The following is a 26,917-nucleotide window of genomic DNA, read 5'->3' on the forward strand; positions in this document are numbered from 1 at the left end:
GCAAGGCTGCTGGAGCCAGGTGTGGTCTGAGGACCTGAGGAAGCCTCCTTCCTGCCCACCACCTAGCTGTGCCTGTTCAGTCCCCTCCAAAGTGCCAGCATTAGGGATCCACACTGTGGCTTCTTCCTTTTAGCATCTTCAAAGTCACCACTAGTTCAGGGGAATTGAGCTGAACAGATTTCCAGAGCCTGAAAAGCCACCTGGGGCATGGTGCCCTGGGCAGAGGCACTGAGAGGTTTGGCGAGGAGAAGGCTCAGAGCCCAGCCAGAGACCCAGGGACCCAAGGCAGGAGCAGGCACTGGGCACCTGAGGGCTGGGCTGGGGTGAGGGCTTTCCCTGAGACAGCACAGGCCTCCGGAGCGGCCCTTCCTCTCCCTCTCCCTTCTCTGTCCCTCCCTGCCAGGTCTCACCTCAAAAAGCAAGAAAGAAAACAGTGAGGGCTTTCTGGAGCCGGCCCCCAGAGGCCTGTCGGTGCTGGGGAGGTCAGAGAGGGAGGGAGGGGCCAGAGAAAGGCCGTGAAGAAAGCAGAGGCAACACAAAGGGCCCGGTCCACCTTTGAAGCCGTCTCTAACCCGAGCGAGGGAGGGGTGGGAGTGGGCCGGAGAGCCGGCTAGCAGGGAGGCAGTCTAGAGTTTTAAAGAATGTCTCAAATTCCTGCGGAAATCAGAGGGATTGTAACAGCCCCCCTCCCCAACACACCTCCTTCCCAGCCACCCCCCAAAGTCCAGTTCTCTACACCTGGGGGGCCCCCAACCCTTTGTTCTCAAGTAATTGCTGGGTGTTGCCCCTGTTTTAAAGTCCCATTGAACTCGCCAGCTATCAGCTGAGGCTCCAGACCACCCTCCCACCACACATCCTAGAAAACTACCCCCAACACCGCGAGGTCTTCACTGGGATTAAGGCTCTTTGTGATGGGGGAGAGAAAAAAGTAACCTGGTGAAAAGCAATTATGACGAGCAGTAGGGAGAATGTCTGTCCCAGGGCCGGGGACCTCCCTCTTGGCTGCGGCTGTTCCCACCTTCTAAATTGCCCAGTAGTGGGGGTGTCAGACTCTGCGCTGGCCCTCGACATCAACCGGGGCTGCAGCTGCACCCACCTCCTACTGTCACTGGACCAGGGCCCTTCCCCACTTCCTCTTCTTTCCTTATTTTTAGGCCATGGTAGGGAGTAGAGAGGAGAAGGGACGCATTCCATCTTCTCTCCATAATCCCCCTCCTCAAGGTAGTCTCAGAAGGAAGAGGGAGGGGAGAGGAAGCAGGCTGGAGGGAGTATATCCGCAGAAGAGAAGGCTCAGTGAGGGAAAGGGAAACTGAGGCTGGGGGTCCCTCTCCAGAAGAGAGGGCTCAGTGAGGAAAGAGGAAACTGAGGCTGGGGGGGTCCATCCCCAAAAGAGGGGACTCACTGAGGGTAGGGGAAACTGAGGCTGGGGGACTATCCCCAGAAGAGAAGGCTCAGTGAGGGAAGGGGAAACTGAGGCTGGGAGGCCATCCCCAGAAGGCTCACTGAGGGCGTTTCCCCTGAAGAGCTGACCTGGTTGCGGCGGGGGGGGGGGGTGTCCCATCGAGGAAGGACCTCCCCCTGGACATGATTAAAAGCCAGCGGACAGAAGAGGCGGGTTTTATGGCCCGCGAGTTCCACTCCCCACACGCACACCTGGAGGCCCCTGGGAAAGCCCACCGGAGAAGCTGGGGTGGGGGGCAGGGCCACCCCTTCCTCCCCGTCCCGTTCGCCCCCTCCCCCGCGCCATCCCGGCTGGGCCGCCGCCTTTAATTGAGATTTGCCTTCAGGTGTGGCCCCCGCCCAGGCCCCGCGGGGACCCGGGAGGACGGGGTACGCCTTCTCGCCCCCTCCCCCTTCCGCCCGCCCAGCCCTGCTCCCCGCCCCCGCCCTCCTCACCGGAAAAAAGCAATCTGGATGCCCGAGGAGGCTCCTGGCGTCCGCGGGTCGCTCGGGCCCCGCCGGGCTCCGCAGAGCCCTCGCCCGTGCCTCGGGCCTGGGCCCGGCTGGATGCCCGTCCCGGCCCCGGCACCTCCGGGGGCTCGGGTTTTCTTCCCCAACAGGTAGCACGGGCCGCGCCGCGCGAGCCCAGGAAACCCGAGCCCGCGCCAGGGAGGGGCCGCCCGGCCTGGACGCGCCCTGGACCGCCCGCCTCCCGCGGGGCCGAGCCCGCCGCAGGGCCCCGGCGCTGCGGGCCGCGCCTGCACCTGCCGGGGCCACGCCTGGCCGGGACGGACAGGCTCGTTTCCAGGGGTGCCCCGTGGTCGGATCCCCCACCCCGCTTCAGATAACCCGTTTGCAGGAAAATGGTTTTATTCCGGGGATGGGAGTTGGGGGTGGGGTGCAGGCCTGGGTCGCGGAATGTGAGGAGTGGCCAACCCTCTATTCTCTCTTTCTCTCCCCCTCTTTCTTTTTTTCCTGAAACGAACAAAAAAAGTCCCTTCCTAGACTGGCCAGGAGGAGTTTGGGGGCTGGGGGCAGACTGAGGGAGATCGGGAGCACATTTTGAGGACAGCCACCTCCAAATCGTGTCTGCAAGGTCTCGAGGCCCCGGCCTTTCAGGAGCCCGGCTGGGAGGCGGGCGGAGGCTGGCGGCTGAGATCAGGGTGACACTCAGTTCCTCTCCAGGGCCTGCCACCTGGGCCACTGTGCCAGCCGCCCCTGGGGCACCGGCCTGCCCCTTCCCAGCGTGGTGCGGGGGCTGGCTGCTTCGCGGCCCTCCCACCACTCAGCCCAGTCCTTGGATTAAGAAGGGAAGGGGATGGGGAGGCGGCCCAGGGGTGTTGCCCCCTGCCTCCCTGACTACGTGAGGGGCTGGGGCCGCCGCGTGCGCTTGGTCCGGCGCGTGGGGGCGGAGCCCACAAACTCGAACTGCTTCTGCTTGTCTGCGTGGTTGGGGAAGGGCAGCTGGCCCTGGTAGAGGCGCTTGATGAAGTGGGCCTCGCGCTGGTTCTGGCGGCTGCGGGAGGCCTGGCGGGGCCGCCCCTGCCGCGTGAAGGCCATGAACCAGCCCTCGTGCCTGGCGTTCTGGAAGGCCGTGTAGTTGTTCTCTAGCACGATCTCCGTGAACACGCAGTCTTTGCTCTTCCCGCTGGGCTGCGGGAGAAGCAGGAGAGGAAGGGCATTGTCCACCTACCCTGGTCTGGGGTGTCTGCCCTTAGGGCCTTTCTTGGAGGAAGGAGGAGGGACCACGGGAACAGTAGGGCCCTGAGCCCAGGGAACTCTGCCTGGTGAAATGGCATCCTAGTTAGAGAGGCAACAGTGGTCAAAACACACTGCGGATCTGAATTGCAGGCTTCTCATTTAGCAGCCCTGTAGGAGGCTGGGCCTCAGCTTCCTGAGATGCAGGTGGAGATCAAGGTCCTGCTACAGTTCTGAGTGTACCCGTGCCCTTGGCATTGAGAATGCTCTTGCAGCCTGGGTGAGTAGTGTGGCGGGGCATGGGAGAGGAGGCAGCAGCCTCCAATGAGAAGAAAGTGCCAGCAGTCAGGGGTTGTGCCCATTTCTACAGACAAGAAGCCTGAGGCTTGAGAAAGAGAAGCAAACCAGAGGTTCTGTGGTCACAGGAGCCAGAATGGGAAGCTGGGACTGCCTGATTCCAGACGAAGTGGAATTCGCCCACCCAACAGGGCTGGGCCCACCGTGCAGTTTGGTCACAGCAGCTGCTTAGCATGTATCTTGCTAGCTGGAGCCCCCCCAGTCCCACTGAACTTGGGGGAGTTCCTGCCTTACCTCTGTGTCCCACTTTCCACCCTCAGCTGCCCTTAGTCCTCCACCCAGAGGCTGCAGTGTCAGGTGGATGCTAAACTCTTCCTGATGCGCGCTGGAGAAATACTCCTGACATCAGCCCACCCATCCCGATGGCTCGCCAGTCCCCTCAGAGGGCTAACATAGTCCCAGGGACTTATTTAAATAGAGAAACCAGGCCCAGATCATTGGCTCAGCCTGTAACCCTAGCACTTTGGGAGGCTGAGGTAAGAGGATCACTTCAGCCCATGAGTTTGTGGAGATAGGGCCTCACTATGTTGCCCTGGCTGGTCTCAAATAAAAAATTAGCTGGGCATGGTGGCATGCACCTATATTGCCAGCTACTACTTGGGAGGCTGAGGCGAGAGGATCGCTTGAGCCCAGGAGTTCAAGGCTGCAGTGGGATTTGATTGTGCTACGGCCTCCAGCCTAGGTAGCAGAGCAAGACTGGGACTGGAAAATAGAGAAACCAGAGAGTGGCCCAGTGGGTGGGCTGGGAGTGGGATGGGAAGTCTTTGTGCAGGAGGGTGTGGCTCAGAGGAGGGAGAGGGGAGTGAGCTGCCGCGTGTGTCCCCACCCCAGAAGTCCTGATTCTTTGTTCCTTCCCAGTCTCCCGCCTCACCTTCCCGATGAGCTTGCCCCTCTTGTTCATACAGATGTACTTCTCGCTCTCAGCCCCTTTGATGCGAACCCGGCTGCCAAATGTGTCGGTCTCCACTATGAGCTTGGCTGTGGTGGGGGAGGGGAGAAAAACCTCCGTCCATCGGGGCTGCCGGCCTATGGCTACGGCGAGGTCCGCCCAGCCACACTGACCTCCAGACTCAGGCGAGGGGGTTGGGGATGCTCAGGGCCTTGGGGCCCTCAGTCCTGACACAGGATCTGGGGATGGACCAGGAGGTGAGGCAGGGTGGAGGTGTGGGTGGCCTGGGGGGAGGGCCAGCTCTCACCAAACTTGTTGCCGTCCTCAGCAGTGGCGGAGATGCGACGCCCGGTGACCTGCACATGCTTGCCACTGGTCCGGCTGTAGAGCTGGTACTCACGGATCTGCCGCCTGCTCAGCTGGTCGGTCATGGCACCCTGGTCCCTCACGTACTGGTTAAAATTAGGAGACGGGTGATTCTCCCCCTTTGCGGTTACCAAGGGAAAAATAGTGTCAATTTGCTTTGGGTGACACCACCGCTGGTCCATCCAAGGGAAAGGGGTGAGGAGGTGAATGTAGTGGGGACAGGCCACTGGTCCTGCAGAGCGAAGAGGGCATGTGGCCATAACCTTCCCAGGCCCCTGGGTGAGCCAGCTGGCCAAAACCTCTTGGCTCTGCATCTACCCTAGAGCAGGGGTGGTCTGCCCAGGCTGGGGAACACCTAGTGACAGAGCACAGCCCTAGAATCAGGACCCTGGAAGGTGGAAGGAGCCTTCAGGGTTCTGTCCCATCCTTATGTTCTATGGAGGAGGGGCACAGGGCATACAGCTCATTAGGGACAGAACCCCTGTCCCTGCCTCTTAGACCAGAGCCCGTCACCTCGCCGCAGAACTCCAGGGACAGGGCTCCATTAGCCAGAACCATTAGATTCCTTCCTGGTCCTCCCCACTGTCCTTGAAAGACCCCTTGGCCCAGCACACAGGGGCACAGAGCAGATGGCGCTTCAAGTTAGGGTCACCAGAGAGTTCGTGGGGGTCTCTGGAGGCTCCTGCAAGGCCCCGTGAACATGTCTTCTCAGCACTAACCAGGGAATCCTGGGCTCATACCCTTCTTCTGCCCGGCCTCGACCCCTGGTACTCAGGGCCCTTCCAGCGTTCCTCCCTCCTCTATGGGCCGGAGCTGGGGCTAGGTCTGGGTAGTAAGGGAGAGCAGGCAGGCAAGGTGCCTCCTTAGCGGAGGGAGGCAGAGGCAGCACCGAAAGGAGAGGCACTATCAGCAGTGGGCCAATGGCTGCCCCTGCCAGGCGGCTCCTTTGCCACAATGTAACAGAGGCTCCCAGCCAGTTGGGGGGATGCGCCCACCCACCTGCTTCCCCTTTGGAGGGCAGGAAAAGGAGCCATTCCCCCCCACCCACGCACTGTGCAAAGCCAGGAGGGATGCCACCTCCCAGCTAGGTCTCTCCTTTCCCATCTGTAAGGTTGAGTGGGGGAGCCCCCGTGTACTGCTTGCCCTCCATCCTGCAAGGTGCCACCCAGGCTAGGCTTCCCAATGCTGGCAACAGCCTGAGCTCTAGCTTTTGAGAATGCACCTTCTGTGTTGTATCTCTCTCCACCTGGATGCTGCTGCCTGTGCCGGGACGGCTTTCCCAGCCCCTGCCCCAAATCCCTAATTCCACCTTTATCCCAGGCCCAACCCCAGCCATCTGGACAGAGCTAGACCTAGGTCAGCATCTGTTAAGGGCTACTCTGTCCTAGGGAGGGGTGGTAAATATCACCTTTGAGGAGGGGCGTGAGGGAGCAACTCTGGGGCTGGCCATTTTCACCTGCGCACAGTTAACCCTTCCTGTGCACTGTTGCTCATTTCCAACTTCAGTTCCCCATAGAGCAGCCTCTGCAGGACCTGCCCCTCGCCCCACCCTGGAGCATTTGGGGTGGGGGACCTGCCCAGCCTGCCCCTCGCTGGCCTTCCTGCCAGGGGGTGGGGTCCTGCCTGTCCCAGCCCCGCCTCCTGGCCCAGGTTCAGGCCCTCCGCCCCTCTTGGCCGACAGCCTCCTCTGGCAGTCTGTTCCAGGTCAGGAGCAGAGAGCGCCCCCGCAAGCCCCCTCCTCTCCTTGTCCCCCTTCAAGCCTTTCACAAAGGCAGCCCCACGCCCCCCCACAGTCCACAGCCCACAAGTCCCTCTCCCCGCGGGACCTAGCCTGTCCCTTTCATGTTCCCGCTGCGGGGGGACCTCCCCTTCCACCACTGCAGACAGCTGCTTGTCAGACGGCCCCTCAAGCATGGCTGTGGTCCGGTCTGCTGGCCCCCCCTCCCAGGGGGGTGAGGGGGCACTTCAAGGGGGAAAGGACCGCTTTGCCACCTTCCCTGAGTCCTGAATGGGGCCTCAGCCAGGCCATAAACGCCCGGCCAGCGGCACCATTGTGCTAGTTCCCTTCCAGAACAGGTTGGGCCCACCCCCAGCCCCCTCCCAGCCTGGCTGGGGGCTTTCTTCTGGCTCCCCCTGGATGTGTGAAGCAAAAGGCCTGGAACGGGGCTGGAGCAAAAGGGGGAAGGAAAGGGGGGGGAGTTGTCTCTCCCTCTCCCACCCCCCCACTGCTTCAAAGGCTGCCCCTTTCCCTCTCCCAGAGAAAAGGCATTTACCTTCAAAAAAAGTCCCCACTGGATATGAAGAGAAGCGGCCTCTGGCCTGGGAAAGCCAAGCGGTCTCTCCCCAGAGCGGTTCTGGACCAGTGCATTTTAATAGCTGCACTTTTATGGAGGATCACAAAAAAGGGAGCATGCCTCGCACTGGGGGCTGAGACCTGGGGGTGGGAGGTGTGCATGGAAGGAGGTGGGGGGCCAACGTGGGCTGGGGGAGCGTGGAGAAGCAAACCCTGCATCCCATCCCAAACAATCCTCTTCAGGCTTGACCTCTGTGCCCTCTAGGTGAGGAGTCACCTCACCCTGGCTGGGCATTCTGGACATGCTCATGAGACCCCCCGACCCCAGGCACCCATATTGATGGAGTCGGGTGGCCAGAGGGACATACAAGTGATTTTGTATTGAAACTTATCCTTTCAGGTACTAGCAAACGCAAGCCTCACCTGAGCCATCACCACCACCCACTTCCAACCGATCCAGGGCTCCGTACCTGAGGTACCTCAGGTCCAGAGTGCCAACACTTAGCTTTATGGGGGAACCCGGTGGAGAGGGATGGAGAGGAGCAGAGACCCAGGGGAAGCCGGGAGGGTCCTCATAGGGAGGACAGAGATAACACCTCAGTCAGTCCCCTCCCTGTCAAAGGCTCACTCCCCTCCAAACCTCAGCGCTTCCTGGACCTGGGGAGAGCCCAGACTCTGCCTCTGTCCACCTGAAAGGAGCATGTTCCCCGCACCCGCCCAGGTTAGGTGGGGTGAGAAAATTGGGGGAAAGCCGGTGGGAGCGCCCGCCTACCTGAGTTTGACAGCAGAGAATCAGCAGCTGGAAGCACCTGTGCGGGTAGAGGAGGTAAGCCCAGGTGTGGGTGCCAGCCACAAGCCCAGGGTGCACCCGGGCCCCCGCCCAACCCTGCCAGCCCTGTGCGCGCACTCGTGGGAGTCCCGGGCAGAGGAGGGCTGCCCTGAGGCTGGAAATGGCAACAAAACTCCAGCGGGAGAGGCAGCACACTTACAGAGTGAGGCTGGGCAGCAGGCGGGCGGCTCCCATTGCTGGAGAGGTTCCTCAGGCGGTTGCCCCCCTGCCCCCAAGCTCAGGAGCAGATATGGGCAGTCCCCAGGAGTAGAGTCCCAGAGAAGCCAAGGTCTCTCCAAGCCACAGGTTTTCAGGGGGGCGAGAAGAAGAGAAAGGGGAGGAGGAGGAGAGAGAAGAGGGAGGAGGAGGGGGAGGAGGAGGGCGTAATTGGGAGACTGAGGTATGAGGTGTCCACCTTCCTGGCCAGTGAGGCTGCAAAGCAGATGCGGGTGGGGGTGTGTGCTCTGTGCCCTCTGGGCTGCCCGTCTCTCCTGGGCCACCCAGTGCAGGGATGGAGCAGTGGGCACCTCCTGAAGGAGGTCTGCTCTATTCCTGACCCTCACAGACTGGCCAAACTCGATGCAGGCAAGCTCAATGTGTGGCAGGCAAGGGAGGGGAAGCCCCTCCTCCCCTCTCCGGGCTGTGGTCTCCTGCCCCCAGGTCTGGTGCCCCACCTCCCTAAGGGTGAGCCGCAGGTGTCAAGCGGGGCTGGGGGCTCTGGCTCTGGGTCTGGAGTGGAAATTCCCAGACGCAGCCTTAAGAGGAGGAGCCTCCCTCCAGGGGGCAGGGGTGGGCTTGGCTCAGAGCAGCTGATTGCCGGGGAAGGAGGGGTTAAGGCTGCCCAAATAGTGGGCGCAGTAGGTTGGGGGTCAGAGGTGGATTGGCAGGTACAGATGGAGGTCTAGGAAGAATCCCAATGGAGAGTTGGAAAAGCTGGCCTGAGACAGATACTGGGAGAAGAGCTGGGTGTCCTGGCCTAAGCCCCCTTTCCCTGGGCCTCTGCAGTGCCATCTGAGAGATGAGGACAGCAATGCCTCAGGATGTTGGGGGGTCAAGTGTGAAATCATCACACAGCAGATTTGAAGATGTCTGTGTTCTGAGACCCAGGTCCACTCACCATTCTGCACCCTGTTCCTTCTCATGCCTGTCCCTGGAGCCTCTCTGAGCTAGGAGCCACTCGGCGTCCCCTCCCTGTGTCCTGTGTCCCTGAAATGAAGTGCCTACCAGCCTCTTCCCATGACCTCCAGTCCCACACAGCTCAGTACCATGCCAGCGACTAGCCCATTTTGCAGATGAGGAAACTGAGGCACACTGGTGGGTAATTTGCTCAGAATGACCCAGCCAGTGAACAGAAGAGCCAGAACAGAAAAGTCCATGCTTTTTCTGTTCTGAGTGGATTGGGTTGCCGCCCTCCAGGTGCAGCCCCAAACCTGCTTCACTGTGGGGACACAGAAACCTTCCTTCGTGTTCAGGATTGAAGGTGGGATCTGAGGTCCTGGGACTGGTGACCACAGAGCTTCATGGTGTTCCCTCCCTACGGAAAAGTGGATGGCCGCGGCTGCAGAAGATGGGAGGGCTTGGGGGTCCAAGGGAAGAGCCAGTGTGAGCAAGCAGAGCTCAGGCCTCAGCTCTGGGCTCCCTGGAGTTCTCAGCGCCCCTAGGGTGGCAAGGGAAGGGGAAGTGGCGGATGTGAATTTATTTACCTAAAGAGATGACCGGGAGGGTAAAACTCTCACCTGTGGGTTCCTTCTCACCTCCCTGAGCTCCATCAATCCACAAAGTGGTCTGCCACCTCTGCCCCCATGCACGGACCTGTGCAGGCAGCTCCGGGCTCTCCTCTCCACAGGCTGTTCCTCAGGGACCCAGCCCAGGAGTGGGTGAGCCTGAGGTGGTGTGGGGAGGATGGTGTGAGCCCTGGCCTTGCTTACTTGGGTGAGTCCAGGGTTCTGGAATGAAACTCAAAGAATGTCAAAGCTAGAAGGGGTCTTAGGGATTCATCATTTGTTCCAACCTCCTCATTCCTCGGATGAGAGCCAGAGAGGGCAACGGACTCTCCTAGAGCCTCACAGCTAGCTGGTGGCATGGCTGGGACAAGGCACCAGCTGACCATGTGCCCACCTCTCTGCTTTCCCCCTGTGGATCCTTCCGGCCACTTCCGTTCCACGTTCTTCCCGTCATCTACAGCCTGGGTTACGCTCGGTCTCTTCTGACAGCTCTGGCTCCGTCCCTGGGAAACCTTCAACCTCATCTCCACATCCTCACCAGCACCCAGTCCCCAGGCAGGGCGTTAAAGAGAGCACAGACACATGGAGGGCACAGCTCAGGGCTTGGGTTCCAGGATAGGGGTGTCAGCTGGGGGCGGAAGGCAGGTGAGGGCTCCACTTCATGATGTCGGGACTCATTGGCCATGGGGACTGGGGGAGCTGCTCAAAGCCTCTGAGCCCAAGTACCTGGTTTCTATCCATGGAGCCAGGGCCTGCTGTCACTGGCCAGCCCTCAGGCCAGCCTGGGTCTCTATGGTAACAAATGCCAGTCAAGCAGACCTCAGGGCTCAGCCAGGGGACTCTGAGCATGGCTGAATGGCCTGCATCACAGCCAACACAGCCGTGGCTGCTTATCCCTTCCCGATGGGCACCTGCAGACCTGGTTTTCTTTTCTTCTTTTGGGTGGGGGCAGGGAACAGAGTCTCCCTCTGTCGCCTAGGTTGGAGTGTAGTGGCGTGATTGCAGCTCACTGCAATCTCCACCTCAAGCAGCTACTTGCCTCAGTCTCCCAAGTAGCTGGGATTACAGGCGCACACCACCATGCCCAGCTAATTTTTTTTCATTTTTAGTAGAGACGGGGTTTCACCATGTTGGCCAGGCTGGTCTCAAACTCCTGACCTCGTGATCCACTCGCCTCAGCCGCTTAAAGTGCTGGGATTTCAGGTGTGAGCCACCACGACCAGCCAGGCCTGGCCTTCTAACTTGGTTTGCTCCTTTATGTACATGAGGAAGCCAGTGGTGGGCCTCAGTGGGAGGGACATGGAGCCCTGGATTTGATCCCTGCCCCCTTGCCCTGCTCCTTACAGACTGTGTGACCTGTGGCAAGTCCCTTCTCTTCTCTGGTTTCAGGGTCCCAGTTTATAAAAAGGAAATGGCTACCACCAGGGATGCTGTCAAAATCGCTGCCATCCACATCAGCTGAGATAAAGGACTGGCCAAAACGCATCAAGTGCCACAAGAAGCGGGGCAGGGGCCCTTTTTCGGACTTAGCCTGAGTTGACCTAAACTGTCACACTTGCTCCCTTGACTGGAGTGAGCTGGGGGTCGGGGGAGAGAAGGAGGGTGGGGCTTATTAACATTCATTGCTGGGGAGGAGTTCAGGAGGTGATAAGGGAAGTGAGAAGTGGCCAGGGCTGCTGTGGTTAATCCCTACCCCCTAGTGCCAAGTTCAACGCCCCCCAGCCGGGGTCGTCTTACGCCTGCCTCTCCTAACAGCCCAGCTGGTGCAAACAGAGCCCACCTGCAAATCTGCCACTTGCCACCACCTGCTTCAGCCTAGCCCACCCTCCTCCTGCTGAAAAACAGAAGCGCTGGGGCAGGGGAAAGGCGAAGGGCAGAGGGCAAAGGGCACCCTATCGATGAGGATGGACCCCCACCTTTGCAATTTGTTTTGTTTTGTTTGAGACATCGTTTTGCTTTGTTGCCCAGGCTGGAGTGCAATGGCTTGATCTTGGCTCATGACAACCTGCGCCTCCTGGGTTCAAGCGATTCTCCTGCCTCAGCCTCCCGAGTAGCTGGGATTATAGGCATGCATGACCACGCCCAGCTAATTTTTTGTTTTTTGAGACAGAATTTCACTCTGTCACCAGATTGGAGTGTAGTGGTGCAATCTCGGCTCACTGCAACCTCCACCTCCCGGGTTCAAGTGATTCTCCTGCCTCAGCCTCCCAAGTAGCTGGGACTACATGTGTGCACCACCATGCCCAGCTAACTTTTGTATTTTTTTTTAGTATAGATGGGGTTTCACCATGTTGACCAGGCTGGTCTCGATCTCATGACCTTGAGATCTGCCTGCCTAAGCCTTGTGGTGGGATTACAGGCATGCGCCACGGAGCCCGGCCTAATTTTGTATTTTTAGTAGAGAATGGGGTAGGGGGTGAGGTTTCTCCATGTTGGTGAGGCTGGTCTCAAACTCCTGACCTCAGGTGATCTACTGCCTCCCTAGGCCTCCCAAAGTGCTGAGATTACAGGCCACTGTGAGCCACTGTGCCTGGCCTCCACCTTTGCAATGTATTTCCTACTGCCTGCTTGCAAACCAAAATCAAGTGATCACCAGTTTATCTGTTGCATACCCTCATGTGCTTGGGGCCAGGGGAGGGGAGGAAGTACCTATCCAATACGAGCTCAGCTGTAGAGAGGCCTGGCCGGCCCTCGAGGACTCCCATCACACGGTGGAGTGACTCCTAATTCCCACTCTAAGTTTATGAGACTTTGTAAACTGGGCCCATGCCTTCCTCCTATCAGCAGAGTGGTCAAAATCCCAGGCTCTGGGGCCAGACTCCCTGGCTCCTCTGCCAGCTGTGTGACCTTGGGCAAGTTGTCTAACCTCTCTGTGCCACACTTTCCTCACCTGAGAAATGGGGCTGGGCCAGGTGTGGTGGCTCACAGCTGTAATCCCAGCACTTTGGGAGGCCAAGGTGGTAGGATAGCTTGAGATCAGGAGTTTGAGACCAGCCTGGACCACACAGTGAGACCCCCCCCCTCCCTGTCACTACAAAAATGTGAAAAGATGAGCTGGGTGTGGTGGTGCATGCTTGGAGTGGGCTGAGGCGGGAGGACAGGTTGAGCACAGAGTTTGAAGCTGCAGTGAGCTATGATCATGCCACTACACTACAACCTGGGTGACAGTAAGACCTAGTCTCTAAAGAAAATTTTAAAAGAAATGGAGCCAATCACAATGCCCTTAAGGCATGGTTACGAGTGAGTGAGTCGTGGGTATTAGCGGCTGTCACTACAGCCGATCCATCTTCAAGCGGTGTCTGCCTCAGACCCTTTGCACGCTCTGCTCCTATTCCCAGCAACGTCGTCTGTCAGCTCATGAACCCACCCGCCGCTTCTTGTCCATCACCTCCTCCAGGAGACATCCTCACCAGACTGCTTCCCCTGCCCTCCAAATTCACCTGTCTACTCCCTTCAAAGCACCAGACAGTGAGTGAAACCATTGTGTTGGTTTTTGTTTCCACTAGACTGTAAGTGACTTGAAGGTGAGGAATTGGGTCTACACCGGGTTGCTGTGGATGAACCAGGTTCGAAAGGCCCCAGCTGCCCATGTGGAGCAGTCTCCCTGTCACTCTCTGGGTGACCTGAAATTACTGGTTTGTCCCCTTGCTGGAGGGTGGGACTCTGGTGACCTGTAGTGGCTTGTCTGTCTATTGGAAGGTGGGACTCTGGTGACCTGAAGTTAGAGGCTTGTCTGTTTCTTGGAGGGCAGGACTGCACGCTGTCTCATGGGTATTGGAAACATGCAGAGAAAATGCCACCCTGAGCAGGCGCGGTGGCTTATATCTGTAATCCCAGCACTTTGAGAGGCCGAGGTGGGAGGATCTCTTGAACCCAGGAGTTGGAGACCAGCCTGGGCAACATAGCAAGACCCCCTGTCTCTACAAAAAATGTTAAAATTAGTTTGGTGTGGTGGCTGGCACCTGTAGTTTCAACACTTTGGGAGGCTGAGGTGGGAGGATTGTTTGAGCCCAGGAGGCCAAGGCTGCAGTGAGCTAGGATTGTGCTACTGCCTTCCAGCCTGGGTGACAGAGTAAGACCCTGCCTCCAAAAAAAAATAATTGAAAATAATAAAGAATCCCAACCTGGCCTCTTCTACCTCTGTCTCTGGTCTCAAGAGAAGCTATAGCTGGACAGGAGGCCAAGCCTGGCTGTTGACTTTCCTGGGCAGGTGTTCAAAGAGCTCCCACCTGCTGGGCCCCACACCTGGGGGTCCTTGGCAGGATGCCAGGGTCAGCTCCCCACTGGCTTACTTCAGGCCTGGCCCCAGAGGGTGCTGGGGAGGGGCAGGGAGAAGCCAGCAGCAGCGCTGAATGGATCACCCGGAGTAGGGGCCCATCTGTGTGTCCGTCTGCTCCAGAAACTGCACCAGGGCCACCCCTGGGTGGACAGCCCTCGGAGTCCCCTCTGCACTCTGGGGAGAGGGCAGGCCCCCCCACCCCATTTGCTACTTCTCTCTTGGCCTCAACCCTATACTTGACTGAGCCCTGCTCCAGAGCATGTGGGGCTTGGTGCCTCTGTAAAGCTCACCCCGTCTACCCAACTTCGAAGGTTTCCTGAGGGTGTGGGCCTCTGGCTCCTGCCTGACACAGACCTTCACACGTGGGAGGTCCCTGTGACAAGAGCTGGCCCCTAACGGAAGCAAGTAAGGAGAGCAGGTGTCCCTGAGGTACCTATAGATGCTCTACCTGACAAGAGTAGGGCTGGGAGAAGACCCTGGGGTCTGGCCCCCTAGGGCGAGGCCCTTTCTGGTACCGGGAGTAGCCATAGCGCCTGGGTGCCTGGAAACCTAGCCCTGCCCAGAGGGAGTGTTCCAGCAGAGGGCAGACTCTAGGCTCTTCCCTCGCCACTGGTGCGGAGCAGGAGGGACCCGGCAGGCTCAGGCTGAGGGGGCTGGGTCCAGGGAGGAGGGCATGACCTCAGGGCCTGGATGCGCTGGTTCAAGGACGCCCTCTGCCGGGCACTTGGGCTGGCGCAGTGGGTAAGGAGGCCGGCAACAGGGAAGAGAAGGGAAGTCCTGACCAGACAACTTTATTGTGACCAGAGGCGGGGGTCTTTACTCGGGGCCTCCTGAAAGTGGAGAGTTGGGGGTGAGGGGCTCTTGTGTTGCCCCCACAATACCGCTGTCACATTCAGACAAATGCAGGGGTGGGGCAGGGGTGCCCCCTCCCTGCAGCAGAGGCCGGGGAAGGCCCACTCTGCATCGTGGCCCCCAAGGCGTAGCTCCTCATTTCTTGAATCCTGGCTTTTTGGATCTGGGTATGGCTTTGGCCTGTGGAGGGAAGGCAGGGCTCCAGGGTCCCATTCCCTCCTCCAGCCCAGGCAGCCTCCCCAAAGAGCACCTGCCTGTCCCAGGGGCTCACCCTCTGGTCCTACTCACCTTCTTCTCAGGGCTCTTGTCTCTAACTCTGGGTCTGCAACAGGGTGGAGTGGACCAGGAGTGGGATGGGGGTCAGGGAGAGAGCTCAGCTCCAGACCAGTGGCGCAGCCCTCCCAGTGCCCACCCTGGGGACCACTCAGACTCTCTTCATTGCTGTTGGAAACAGTCTTGCTCTGTTGCCCAGGCTGGAGTGCAGTGTCGGGATCTCGGCTCACTGCAACCTCCGCCCCCTGGGTTGAAGCAATTCTCCCTGCTCAGCCTCCTGAGTAGCTGGAATTACAGGCTCATGCCACCACGCTCAGCTAATTTTTGTATTTTTAATAGAGATGGGGTTTCACCATGTTGCCCAGGATGGTCTCGATCTCTTCACCTCATGATCTACCGGCCTCGGCCTCCCAAAGTGCTGGGATTACAGGTGTAAGCCATTGCGACTGGCCCATTCTGACTCTTTTTAAACAAAGGGGTGTGTGTGTGTGTGAACACATGCATGCACATGTATGTTTTCCTTAGGCTTCCATCTTTGGTTACTTGTCACAAATGTCTTTGTTTTTCAGATGGGGTCTGGCTCTGTTGCCCAGGCTGGAGTGCAGTTACACCATCACAGCTCACTGCAGCCTTGACCTCCCGGGCTCACGTGATCCTCCTGCCTCAGCCTCCCGAATAGCTGGGACTGCAGGTGTGTACCACCACACCTGGCCCAAAAATGTCCTTTTCATTACAAAAGTAAAGTTAACCATTTTCTACAAAATATAGCACATGGACAAGAAATACATTACTTACAGTTTGCTTTACTGCCCACACTAAACATTTTGGTGTATTTTCTTTCAGGGTTTTTTTTTTTTTTTTTGGTCAAAAAATTTTTTTTTTCTTTAGATAGAGTCTTGCTCTGTAGCCCAGGCTGGAGCGCAGTCATGAGATCTTGGTTCACTGCAACCTTCACATTCTGGGTTCAAGTGATTCTACTGCCTCAGCCTCCTGAGTAGCTGGGACTACAGGAAAGCACCACCATACCTACCTCATTTTTGTATTTTTGGTAGAGACAAGGTTTTGCCATGTTGGCCAGGCTGGTTTCAAACTCCTGACCTCAAGTGATTCTCCTACCTTGGCTTCCCAAAGTGCTGGGACGAGTGTGGGCCACCACACACGCCCGGCCTGGTCAAACTCTTTTTAAAAATATGTGAAATAAAATAAAAATGACTTTATAGCCCACTATATAAACTGTCAATATTCTTGCCAGATGCAGAGGCTCACACTTGTAATTCCAGTGCTTTGGGAGGGTGAGGCAGGATTGCTTGAGGCCAGGAGTTCAAGATCAGCCTGGGCAACATAGAAAGATCCTGTCTCTAAACAAAACTTAAAAATTAGCCACGCATGGTGGCACACACCTATTGTCCTAGCTACTAGGAAGGCTGAGACAGGAGGATCGCTGGAGGCCAGGAAGTGAAGGCTGCAGTGAGCCATGATTTGTGCCACTACACTTCAGCCTGGGTGGCAGAGCAAAATGCTCTCATTAAACAAACCAACCAAAACTATACACATGCATTCCAGGTTGCTGTATTCTTCAGAAGCATTATGAAATATTCCATTGAGAAGACACATGTAGCTTAGTCAATCGTTACACTGGTAGACATTTACAATGCCTCCATTTTTTTTTTTACTGTTATTTGAATAATACCATGATGAGCATCTTTTTTAAAACTGTTTTTTGAGACCCAGTTTCACTCTGTCATCCAGGCTGGAGTGCAGTGGCACGATCTCAGCTCACTGCAACTTCCACTCAGATTCAAGCAATTCTCCTGCCTTAGCCTCCTGGGCAGCTGGGATTACAGGCAGGGGCCACCAGACCTAGCTAATTTTTGTACTTTTAGTAGACACAGGGTTTCATCATGTTGGCCAGGCTAATCTCAAACTCCTGACCTCAAGTGATCCGCCCACCTTGGCCTCCCAAACTGTGGGGATTACAGGCATGAACCACCACAACCAGCCATGAGAAACATCTTAGTACAGATAATTTCCCCTGAATTTTGGATGGAATTCCTTGGAAGGAATTTCCTTCAGTGGAATTAGGTCCCAAGATAAGAATGTTGTAATGCTTTTCCAGAAAGGTGATGCCACCCTCCAGTGCTTCCATGCCCATGTGCCTGCGTGTGCAGGAATATACACCGTGTGTGCATTCGTACACGTACACACCAACAACACAGTATTCTTTCTAATACTGTATATCTCATTTAAGAGACTGGCTCATTTAATAGGTAGAAAGAATTACCTTACTTCCTCTTGTTCTTTTTCCAGCTTTTTTTTCTGGAAACCAAAAATGAGTGTATTAGGAGAGTTGGAGCCAGAAGAGACTCCCAACATCCACAGGGTCCCTGCTGAGCACCTGGACAGAAATGGCCACAGCGGCCTCGTCCCATTCTGCACACTCAGAAGGATGGCCCAGGCTCCTGGTGCCCCGTCCCTCTGAAGGGCTTCTGCAGGGGCAATACCTTCCAAACAGCCATGCTCCTTCCCCTACCTTAGCTACGCTCGTCGGCTTCTGGGGCACCAGCCTTTTGCCCTGTTTGACAGGGGATTCCTCCTCCAGAGATATATCTACATCCTCATCCTCATCATCTTCCTCCTCCTCTTCCTCTTCATCCTCTTCCCCTTCCTCCTCCTCCTCCTCCTCCCAGGTTAGGTCTGACATTTCTGTGATAGCACGGGAAAGAGGGCAGGGGCATAGGTTCAGAGCTTCAGAATCGATGCCCACCTCCCACTGTGTGATCCAGGTTGCTCCAAGCACTGCCCTGGAGGAATCCCAGCCTGGAGTTGACAGTGGTTACCTACCTGCCACCTGTACAGGGTGGTACCCTTTCTGGTCCTCCTGACAGTAGAAGCCAGGCTAGCTTAGGGGATCTAGGAGAGCCCTGCAGAGGGCTGGGGGTGGTAGAAAGAGGGCAGGGGGAATGGCTCTGGCCGAGTAGGAGAGGGATTCATATTGGCCAAGGCTAAAGGTGGGCAGGGTTGGGGAGGAAAAGGAGGAGGGGGAGAAAGAATCTAAAAAACAGCTAAGGAACTAAAACCTTATCGTAAGAGAAGTGGGACCTGCCAAGGCTTTTTAGCAGGAGAGTACCCTGATGTGAACGAGGCCTGATCATACAGAAAAGAGGGCCAGTTGGAGGGTCTGGAAGGGGCCAGCATCATGCCACATTGCTATGGTCTGCATCACTGCAGCAGCAATATCCTCAACAGTGGCTCCCTAGTACTGGATATTACACTGAGTGCTTTTCCTGAGTATCCCATTTATTCTTCACAACTGCTCTTTGAACTTTGCAAGTAAGGGGCTGTGGCCCACAGAGGTCATGGCAGGTAAAGAACAGAGACCAGTGCCCTTGCCTGTGGCCTTCCAGGCATGCTGTGGCTTCCAACATGCTGGCTGTCATGTTGCCTTTAGGGATTTTTCTCCCAAAATTCAAGAATCCCTCCAATGTTTGAGTAGCCAGTATGTCCGGAGCCCCCGCTGGGCATGGTACCCTCAGATTTTCCCGAGCCTGAGCTCTGACTTACCATAACGCTCATGGCCACTGAGGAACACAGGTCCTGAGCCAGCCCGGAGTTGGAAAGTAATTGGGGGAGAAAGCTGTACTCCAACCATGGTGACCTGCAGTGGGAAGAAGCAGAGAAGACAGGGCCACTTAGGCCTGGCACCTCTCGGGGCCTGGCCTCAGGCAGAAATCCTGAGTTGATTTCCCTCCCTGAACCCTACACACTACTCATGGGTTGCATGGACCTTACTGCATTCTCAGCCCCGTACTCGCCTGCCGAGGTGGGCTCTGTCCAAGAAGAATTCGAACCTGGTAATCCCATTCTTGCTAAACTCACAGATAGCCTTCCAAGCTGAGGGGCAGCTGTCAGATAGGAGTCTGATTGCTATGAGCTGAATTATGGCCACTCTCTCATCCTCCAAATTCCTATTTTGAAGCCCTATCCTCCAGTGTGATAGTACTTGGAAAGTGATTGGGTGGGGAGGGTCTTGGGGAGTGATTAGGTTTGGGGTCATGAGGGCGGGACACTCAAGGTAGAATTAGTGCCTTTACAAGATGAGACACTATAGAACTCACTCACTCTCTTTCTCTCCACTCTCCACTTTCCTGCCCCACCATGTGAACACGCAGAAAGAAGGCTGCCGTCTGCAAGTCAGGGAGAGAGCCCTCACCAGAACCCAACCATGCCGGCCTCTGATCTCAGACTTTCAGCCTCCAGAACTGTGAGAAAACATCTGTTGCTAAAGCCCTCCAGTCTGGTATTTTATAATAGCAACCAGGGCAGACTGAGACACTCACTGATCAAACGAGAAGGCAGATGCATGATTTTATGTACAGTACTACTTTCTTTCTTCACATCAGACAGGTCGTGCCGACTCGTAACCAGGTTTGTGGAGGCACATCTTACACATGAGCGTGAAACCCCAATTATCACACTTATAAATGAAAAGAACCTCTACAGTACTACTCTTGTCTTATGCATAATGTATGGATATACATGTGAAAAAGCCTTGAAATACATTAAAATGCTAACCATAATTGTCAGTAGACATTACGGTATTTATTGTACTTATACCTTCCCAAACTTTCCGAATTTTCTAGAATGATGATAGATTATTTTATTTTAGCTTCTGCCACGAGCCAGGCACCCTGTTAAGTGTTTTATCTGCTTTATCTCATTTAAATCCTCATAAGAAACCCATGATGGAAATACTGATACTTTACAGAAGAGGAAACTGAGACTTAGAGTGAATAACTTAGAGCTTCTAAGCTCTAAGTTCAGACAGGAGGTAATAAGCAAAAACAAACTCTGCAGCCAGAGCCATTTAGAAGTGCCAGAGAGAACGTAATTCAGTGTTTCGACTGCATGGCTGGACAGTAAGACAGAAGAGTCCTAGAGCATAAAAAATGAAGAGAGGATGCCTTCTGATTAGTGATGAATGAAAAACAAAAATGAAGAGAGGCAGGTGCAGGAACTGGTATGCAGCAACTGAGGGGAAATGGACCTGAAAATAGCCAGGACTTTGGGCTTCAAAACTCACACACAGGCTAGGCTCGGTGGCTCATGCCTGTAATCCCAGCACTTTGGGAGGCCAAGGCAGGCAGATCACTTGAGGTCAGGAGTTTGAGACCAGCCTGGCCAACATGGAGAAACCCCATCTCTATTAAAAATACAAAATTAGCTGGGCGTGGTGGCGCATGCCTGTAATCCCAGCTACTTGGGAGGCTGTGACAGGAGAATTGCTTGAATCCAAGAGGTGGAGGCTGCAGTGAGCACCAAGATCGTGCCATTGCACTCCAGCCTGGGCAACAAAAGTGAAGCTCCATCTCAAAAAAAAAAAAAGAAAAGAAAAAAGCCCAAACTAGCCCTCTTCTCCTCAAAAAAGGAAAAACAAAAAATTAAAACCCTAGCCACCATGAAAGGAAACTAACAAGGAAGCATAAATGGAAATAAAGCTGCCTCCTGTGAAAGCCCACAGACCCATGGCTGTGCCTCTCACTTGTGTGGTTTGAATTACTCATTGAGCACCACCAAGCCAAGAAATGTGCATAAAATACCAAGCTTATATATTCCTGAGGTAAATGGCAGAAGCAAACACGAAACCACTCTATTGGGACACTCCCCAAACTCAGGCCACATCAAATTCTTTTGGAAAAAAACAAAATAAACTAAAGATGAGCTCACCGTATAAAATTACAAAACACACACGAAACAATCAACAATCCTGCTGGAGTCAACAGAAAGAAACCAAGTGACTGCAGACTCGCCCAACTAAGAACTTAAGAGAACACTCATCTAAAACAATATCAAATTAAGCTGGGTATGGTGATGCACGCCTGTAGCACAGGCTTCTCAGGAAGCTGAGGCAGGAAGATTGCTGGAACTCAGGAGTTCAAGGCTGCAGTGAGCTATGATTGCACTGCTGCACTCCAGACCAGGCAACAGAACAAGATCTTGTCTCTAAAGTATGTATATACACATATATGTATGTAATAAGTTTAAAACCAAATAGATGCAAAAGTAGGAATTAGAACCATAAGAACAAGACATTATGAAAAAGACCCAAATGCAGCTTTCCAGACATAAAAAGCAGCAGCTGAGGCTGGGCATGGTGGCTCATGCCTATAATCCCAGCCCTGTGAGAGGCCAAGGTGGGAGGACTGCTTGAGGCCAGAACTTATAAACCAGCCTGGGTAACATAGTAAGACTTCAGCTCTACAAAAAAACTAATAATAAAAATTAGCTGGGCATGGTGACTCATGCCTGTAGTCCCAGCTACTCCAGAGGTTGAGTGGGAGGATCACCTGAGCCCAGGAGTTTGAGGCTGCAGTGAGCCATGATCATGCCACTGCACTCCAGCCTGGGCAACAGAGCAAGACCTTGTCTTTAAAACAAAAATAAAAGAAAACCTGAACAAAGGATTAAAAAGCAGAATAAACCAGAAGAAGCAGAATTAGTATGATCAATAGTGCTATGAGGAATTACCCATTATAAGGCACAGGGAGAGATTTAAAGAAACACGAAAGACAGGCTAACACGGAGGACAGAGTGAGAAGGTCCAACATATATCTAATTGGAGGAGGGACTAGTGAGACTGGAAGACAGTCAATATTCAAAGGGAAAACAACCAAGAGTTTTCCAGAAGTGATCAAAAACATAGCTCTTCATATCTGAAAACCTAAGTCCTAAACAGATAAATAAAAATAAATCTACACATGAACATATCATGGTAAAACTACAGAAAATAAAAACAAAAGATATTATCTTAAAATAAATCAGAGAGGAAAGACATCTCCAAAAAAAAGGAATAATCAGACAGATTGAGGATTTCAGCAGCAACACTGGAAACCAGAATAGAACAACAGCTTTGAAGCTGAAGGAAACTCTCTACCTAGAATGATATACACAGCCAAACCATCACGAAGGAATGAGGGCAAAATCATGGTATTTCTAGACAAAGCATGAGTAAGTTTACTATTCTCAGGCCCACTAAAGTATGTTTCTAAAAGAGATAAGAAATTAAATCAAGAAGGAAGCAGTGAGTGCAAGAAGCAGCCACAACCAAACTAATTGGTAAACAAAGTAAACCTATATAAGCATTAATTGGAAAATACAATAGTACTAGTAATGAGTTGTGTTGAGTAGGCTGACAAGTTGGAGCTACAACACTAGATAATATTTAAGTTAAAAAGAGGAGAATCAGGCCGGGCACAGTGGCTCACACCTGTAATTCCAACACTTTGGGAGGCCAAGGGAGGTGGATCACCTCAGGTCAGGAGTTCAAGACCAGCCTGGCCAACATAGTGAAACCCCATCTCTACTAAAAATACAAAAATTAGCTGGGCATGGTGGTGCACACCTGTAATCCCAGCTACTCAGGAGGCTGAGGCAGGAGAACCACTTGAACCTGGAAAGCGGAGGTTGCAGTGAGCTGAGATTGTACCACTGCACTCCACCCTGGGCAACAGAGCGAGACTCCATTTTGAAAATAAAAAGATGAAAAGAGAAGAATCAGAAAAGCTCCTTGGATTGTCTGAGAGGAAAGAAAACATTAATTTTAAACTTTGAGTCATGCATGATTGTTAAAACAATTAAAGATAACCAGTAAAAACTTAGAATGAGATTCTATAACTTCCAAACCTAGAGAAGGGGAAAAGAAACTTTCATCAATCTAACAAAATGTAAGAAAAGAAAATAAAGCAAGGAAAGCAGATGTACAAACTACATGCCACAAATCCAATTACATCAGCAATCACAATGAATACTCTACTGTCAAATAGAACAAAATCTAGCTACATACTGTGTACAAGATACATACCTGGAACATAAGACATAAAATGCACCTGAAATGGAGAAGTTGCTGAGGCCAGAGCACAAAGCCAAGGCAGGCCATGATACACTCTCAGCTCTGATTCCAAGTGAGAGACAGCCATGACCTAAGTGTCCTAGCAGAGAAGCCACATGATCTGACCTGTGTTTAAAAGGATCTTTTCAGCCAGGCACGATGGCTAATTCCTGTAATCCCAGCACTCTGGGAGGCCAATGTGGGTGGATCACTTGAGGTCAAGAGTTCGAGACCAGCCTGGCCAACATAGTGAAGCTCCACCTCTATTAAAAATAAATCAGCCAGGCAGTCCCAGCTACTTGGGAGGCTGAGGCATGAGAATCACTTGAACCCAGGAGGCAGAGGTTGTAGTGAGCCGAGATGGTGCCACTGCACTCCAGCCTGGGTGACAGAGCGAGACTGTCTGGGGAAAAAAAAAAAAAAAAAAAGATAAAGAAAACAAGATTTTTGGCCGGGCGTGGTGGCTCAAGCCTGTAATCCTAGCACTTTGGGAGGCCAAGGCGGGTAGATCACGAGGTCAAGAGATCGAGACCATCCTGGTCAACATGGTGAAACCCCGTATCTACTAAAAATACAAAAAATTAGCTGGGCATGGTGGTGCGTACCTGTAATCCCAGCTACTCAGGAGGCTGAGGCAGGAGAATCACTTGAACCCAGGAGGCAGAGGTTGCAGTGAGCCGAGATCGCACCATCACACTCCAGCCTGGGGAACAAGAGTGAAACTCCGTCTCCAAAAAAGAAAAAAAAAAAAAATTTTTTTTTGGCAGCTGTGTACAGCACAGACCAGGAAACTTTCTGAAAAGAGCCAGAAGGTAATATTTTAGGCTTGCAAACCATATGGTCTCCATGGAGACTACTCAAACCTGCTGTTATGAGGAAAGTCAGCCATGGAAAGGGTATAAATGAGTGTGGCTATGTTCCAGTAAAACTACTTATGAAAACAGGCAGTGGGCTAGATTCAAGCCCTCTAGTTTGCCTACCCTGGAATAGACTACAGGGGGACCATGGGACCGTAGGTAGACCAGGTGGAAGGCCCTGCAATTAAACAGAGGCACAGACAACTGTCACCTGGACCAGGGGTAGCAGGGAAGACGGTCCATCTTCCCTGTGGAGCTGTGGTCCATCAGGGCATAAGACCGAGGCAGAGCAGACAACAGGACTGCTGATATATCAGATATGGGCGTGGAAAAAAAGAGGGTTTGGGCCAGGTGCGGTGGCATGACTGTAATCCCCAATCTTCGGGAGGCCAAGGCGGGTAGATCATCTGAGTTCAGGAGTTTGAGACCGGCCTGATCAACATGGCAAAATCCTGTCTCTACAAAATACACAAAAATTAGCCAGGTGTGGTGGCACATGCCTGTAGTCCCAGCTGCTTGGGAGGCTGAGACAAGAGAATCACTTGAATCTAGGAGGCAAAGGTTGCAGTGAGCCGAGATCACGCCGTTGCTCTCCAGCCTGGGTGATAAGAGCAGAAACACCATCTCAAAAAAAAAAAAAAAAAGAGTTTTGTTCTGGCTAACTGGAGGAACAGCTATTTTCTGAGAGAAAATCAGGCTGAAGAGGAGGCAGGTAGATTAGAGATAAAAATCGAGTATGTGGATTTAGACATGTTAAGTTTGGGATATTTATTATATATCTATTAAAGATACAGAGTTGGATATAGGACTTGGAGCTCAAGAGAGGGTGGGTTTACAGAAATAGGTTTCTGAGTCTTCGTTTGTTTAGATGGTCTTGAAAACCACAGGACTGGATGAAATTGCTCCACTTCCGTTCAGGCATTAGATTCTCATGAGAAGCATGCCACCCAGACCCGTTGCATGCACAGCTTACAATAGGGTTCATGCTCCCAAAAGAATCTAATGCCACTCTGATCTGATCAGATGCTGGGCTCAGGCATAATGCCGGCTAGATGCTCACCTCCTGCTGTGCCTTCAAGTTCCTAACAGGCCACGGAAGGGTTCTGGTACTTGGCCAGGTGGTGGGGGACCCATGGTTTAGTGTAATTTTTGCAGACAACTTAACCCCCCCAAGGTAACACAGCTCTAGGAAGGGCTGAGCTGGGCTAGACCCCAGCTCTTTGCATGGGCTGTGCTGCCTCCCTGACATGGCTTACTTCTATAGGGTGAATGTACCCTCGTGTGTGTCCATTCCCCCCAAAGGGTGAGGGTGAGGCTGGGGCTGGTGGCAGTTTTCCAACCAGCATGGAAAGGCGCACCATGGGGAGGACTGAGGCCTGGAGTGAGGCGATGGTGACCGGCTGCGTCTTCTTGTCCTCCCGGTTTCCTGGAGGCAGGATCTCCACGCGATGCATCTCCTCTTTGGCTTTCTCCCCTAAGCAAATCTGAGCAGGTTGAAAACAGAGGCCCCTCATCATCCTGAGGGCAGATGGAAGAAACTCACAGTCCCCTGTTGAGACCATCCTGCTCCCTCTTTTGGGCACACCTACCGTATGAAGCAACAGCTTGCAGTCCTGCTTCCCCTTCGGCTGGGGTCTGAAGGTCCAAGTCCGCCTCTCCTGGCTGAGCTCGCAGCCTGAGGAGGGGAAAAGGAGGAAAGTGGGGCCCTCCTTCCTCCCCAAGGGAGCGGCTCACCTGCGCACCGGAGGTGGGCGTGGCTCTGGGAGGGAGCCTGGGTCTCCACTCACCCCAGAGCACGGTCGTCACTGCCTTTTCCTCCGTGCTGCTGGTGCTGCTGAGATTCATGGCTCGGGGTGGAGGAGCGGGATGGCTGCGCAGCTGCAAGGAGGACGCCCGCATGAGGCCTTGCGCCCCACCCTCGGCTGGAGAATGCCAGAGGCTAAGAGACATCAACAGGTACTGAGGCGTCGCTCGCGGCCGGAGAGCGCCTGCCACGGTCAAGGGCTCACCAGCCACTCCTGAAGGACGAGTACCCACCCCTCCCAGGGGAGCACGCAGCCCGGGGCCCAGCCGGGCCCGCACAGGACTGCGGGACTCTCGGGAGAGGGAGCTGCCCAAGGAGCCCAAGCTTGAAAGCCCGCGGGGAGGTCACCTGGCTGCGCTTGGGCCTGACTCAAAGTCTCTGTGGACCCTCTACCAGGCGCAGAGAAGCGGGTGTGCGCTCAGCTTGGTCCCAGCTCCCCCACCCAGCCTTACCGTCGCTGCTCCGCACGGGGCCAGTCACGCCATCGGCGCTCCCGGAGCGCAGCTCACCCTCATGCCCGCTGGTCGGAGAGCGGCTGCTCACGCCCAGGCTAAGAAGCCCGCGAAGGGGCAGGACAGGTGTCCAATCAGCCGCAAAAAAGCCGCCTGCCTCTCCCCTTCCCTTCTCCCATTCTTTCCTCCTCCGCGCGGCAGAATCACCTGGAAGGCTGTTAACGCGCGCGTCGCTGCCCTGCACTCCACAGCTGCCAGTGGCGTGGGTCTGGGTGGGGCGGAGGAAATTTGCATTTGTAATCAGTTCCCAGGTGAAGCTGATGATGCCGGCTCACGACCCTTCGTGAGAGCCGCTGTCCGGGCCAATGAGGACCCGCTGAGGCCTCCTGGCGCCCCCACCCAGCCCGTGGAGAGGAAGCCTTAGCCCAGCTTAGGAAGGGAGGCCGGCAGCCGGCAGGAAGCGGCAGATGGAAGCGCTCCCTCTTGTGCATTGCCTTTCTTTCTTTCCTTTCCCCATGCCTTACGCAGCATGGGCCTTTCCTAAGGGTCAGACAGCCCGTCCTTCCAGTCTCCAGTGAGAGAGAGAACCCTGTCTCCTAAACGGTGAGATCTCCGGCGGAGAGCCACAGCGGGCAGGTGGGGTGGGGAGGTGAGCGGCGAGGCGCCTCAGCAGGGGGTGGGGAGCGCGGCCAGCGACGCTACAGGGCCAAGCAGGCGACCAGCAGCGAATCCCAAACTCAGTGGGCAGTGAAGAGGACGTGGGGTTTCAGCGGATATGCCCTGGAGACACCTCAGATAACCAGGAATCTCCCGCACACACCTGGGACAGGGGCTCATTACCACAATGAGGCCAGAATCTTTTATTCCTGGAAGCTGGAGCCAGCTTCCCTGTGAATTGGCCCAGGACAACCCACAAGAG

The 26,917-nt window shown here is 54.6% G+C and overlaps 3 protein-coding genes, 1 long non-coding RNA gene and 1 pseudogene across 50 annotated transcripts in view; 1 reads left to right on the forward strand and 4 right to left on the reverse strand.

Moving 5' to 3' along the window:
- Window positions 1–2,173, reverse strand: part of DMTN (dematin actin binding protein) — a 34,568-nt gene extending 32,395 nt beyond the window's left edge. For all 7 annotated transcript variants that reach the window (XM_078347326.1, XM_078347320.1, XM_078347313.1 and 4 more), the window contains exon 1: window positions 1,897–2,173. The gene's annotated coding sequence lies outside the window, so the exon portion shown is untranslated. The remainder of the gene's footprint in view (window positions 1–1,896) is intronic.
- Window positions 2,174–2,292: 119 nt separating this feature from the next.
- On the reverse strand, window positions 2,293–11,291 carry FGF17 (fibroblast growth factor 17). 4 transcript variants are annotated; one of them, XM_078347350.1, is made up of 6 exons: window positions 8,990–10,343; window positions 8,033–8,304; window positions 7,816–7,852; window positions 4,692–4,869; window positions 4,367–4,473; window positions 2,293–3,093 (listed from the first exon to the last, which is right to left on the reverse strand). In XM_078347350.1, the coding sequence occupies exons 2-6, from the start codon at window positions 8,065–8,067 to the stop codon at window positions 2,800–2,802; spliced, it is 651 nt and encodes a 216-aa protein (XP_078203476.1). In that variant the 5' UTR covers window positions 8,068–8,304; window positions 8,990–10,343; the 3' UTR covers window positions 2,293–2,799. The 4 variants fall into 4 exon arrangements, with proteins under 4 accessions (XP_078203476.1, XP_035125987.1, XP_035125989.1 ...); XM_035270096.3 differs by having other exon boundaries at window positions 8,033–11,291; XM_035270098.3 differs by lacking the exon at window positions 8,990–10,343 and having other exon boundaries at window positions 4,692–4,836; window positions 8,033–8,854.
- A 33-nt stretch (window positions 11,292–11,324) lies between these two features.
- LOC128929417 (uncharacterized) lies at window positions 11,325–19,298 on the forward strand. The gene is made up of 3 exons (XR_008475896.2): window positions 11,325–13,064; window positions 15,570–15,691; window positions 19,170–19,298. It is a non-coding gene; the product is annotated as an uncharacterized LOC128929417 (long non-coding RNA).
- On the reverse strand, window positions 14,654–26,426 carry NPM2 (nucleophosmin/nucleoplasmin 2). Of its 38 annotated transcripts, none has more exons than XR_013525532.1 (9): window positions 26,206–26,426; window positions 25,530–25,681; window positions 25,332–25,417; window positions 25,101–25,226; window positions 18,562–18,655; window positions 17,531–17,703; window positions 17,282–17,316; window positions 15,016–15,049; window positions 14,654–14,907 (listed from the first exon to the last, which is right to left on the reverse strand). XR_013525532.1 is itself a non-coding variant. In XM_078347330.1 (9 exons), the coding sequence occupies exons 1-9, from the start codon at window positions 26,290–26,292 to the stop codon at window positions 14,863–14,865; spliced, it is 915 nt and encodes a 304-aa protein (XP_078203456.1). In that variant the 5' UTR covers window positions 26,293–26,426; the 3' UTR covers window positions 14,654–14,862. The 38 variants fall into 38 exon arrangements, 30 of the variants coding, with proteins under 30 accessions (XP_078203456.1, XP_017819205.2, XP_078203470.1 ...); XR_013525521.1 differs by having other exon boundaries at window positions 15,016–15,723; window positions 25,018–25,226; XR_013525524.1 differs by having other exon boundaries at window positions 15,016–15,723; window positions 25,530–25,620; window positions 26,206–26,268.
- LOC118147088 (small nucleolar RNA U13) lies at window positions 19,395–19,492 on the reverse strand (annotated as a pseudogene).
- Window positions 26,427–26,917: the final 491 nt, after the last annotated feature.

The sequence above is a fragment of the Callithrix jacchus genome, chromosome 13 (assembly GCF_049354715.1).
Source record: "Callithrix jacchus isolate 240 chromosome 13, calJac240_pri, whole genome shotgun sequence".
NCBI lineage: Eukaryota > Metazoa > Chordata > Mammalia > Primates > Cebidae > Callithrix > Callithrix jacchus.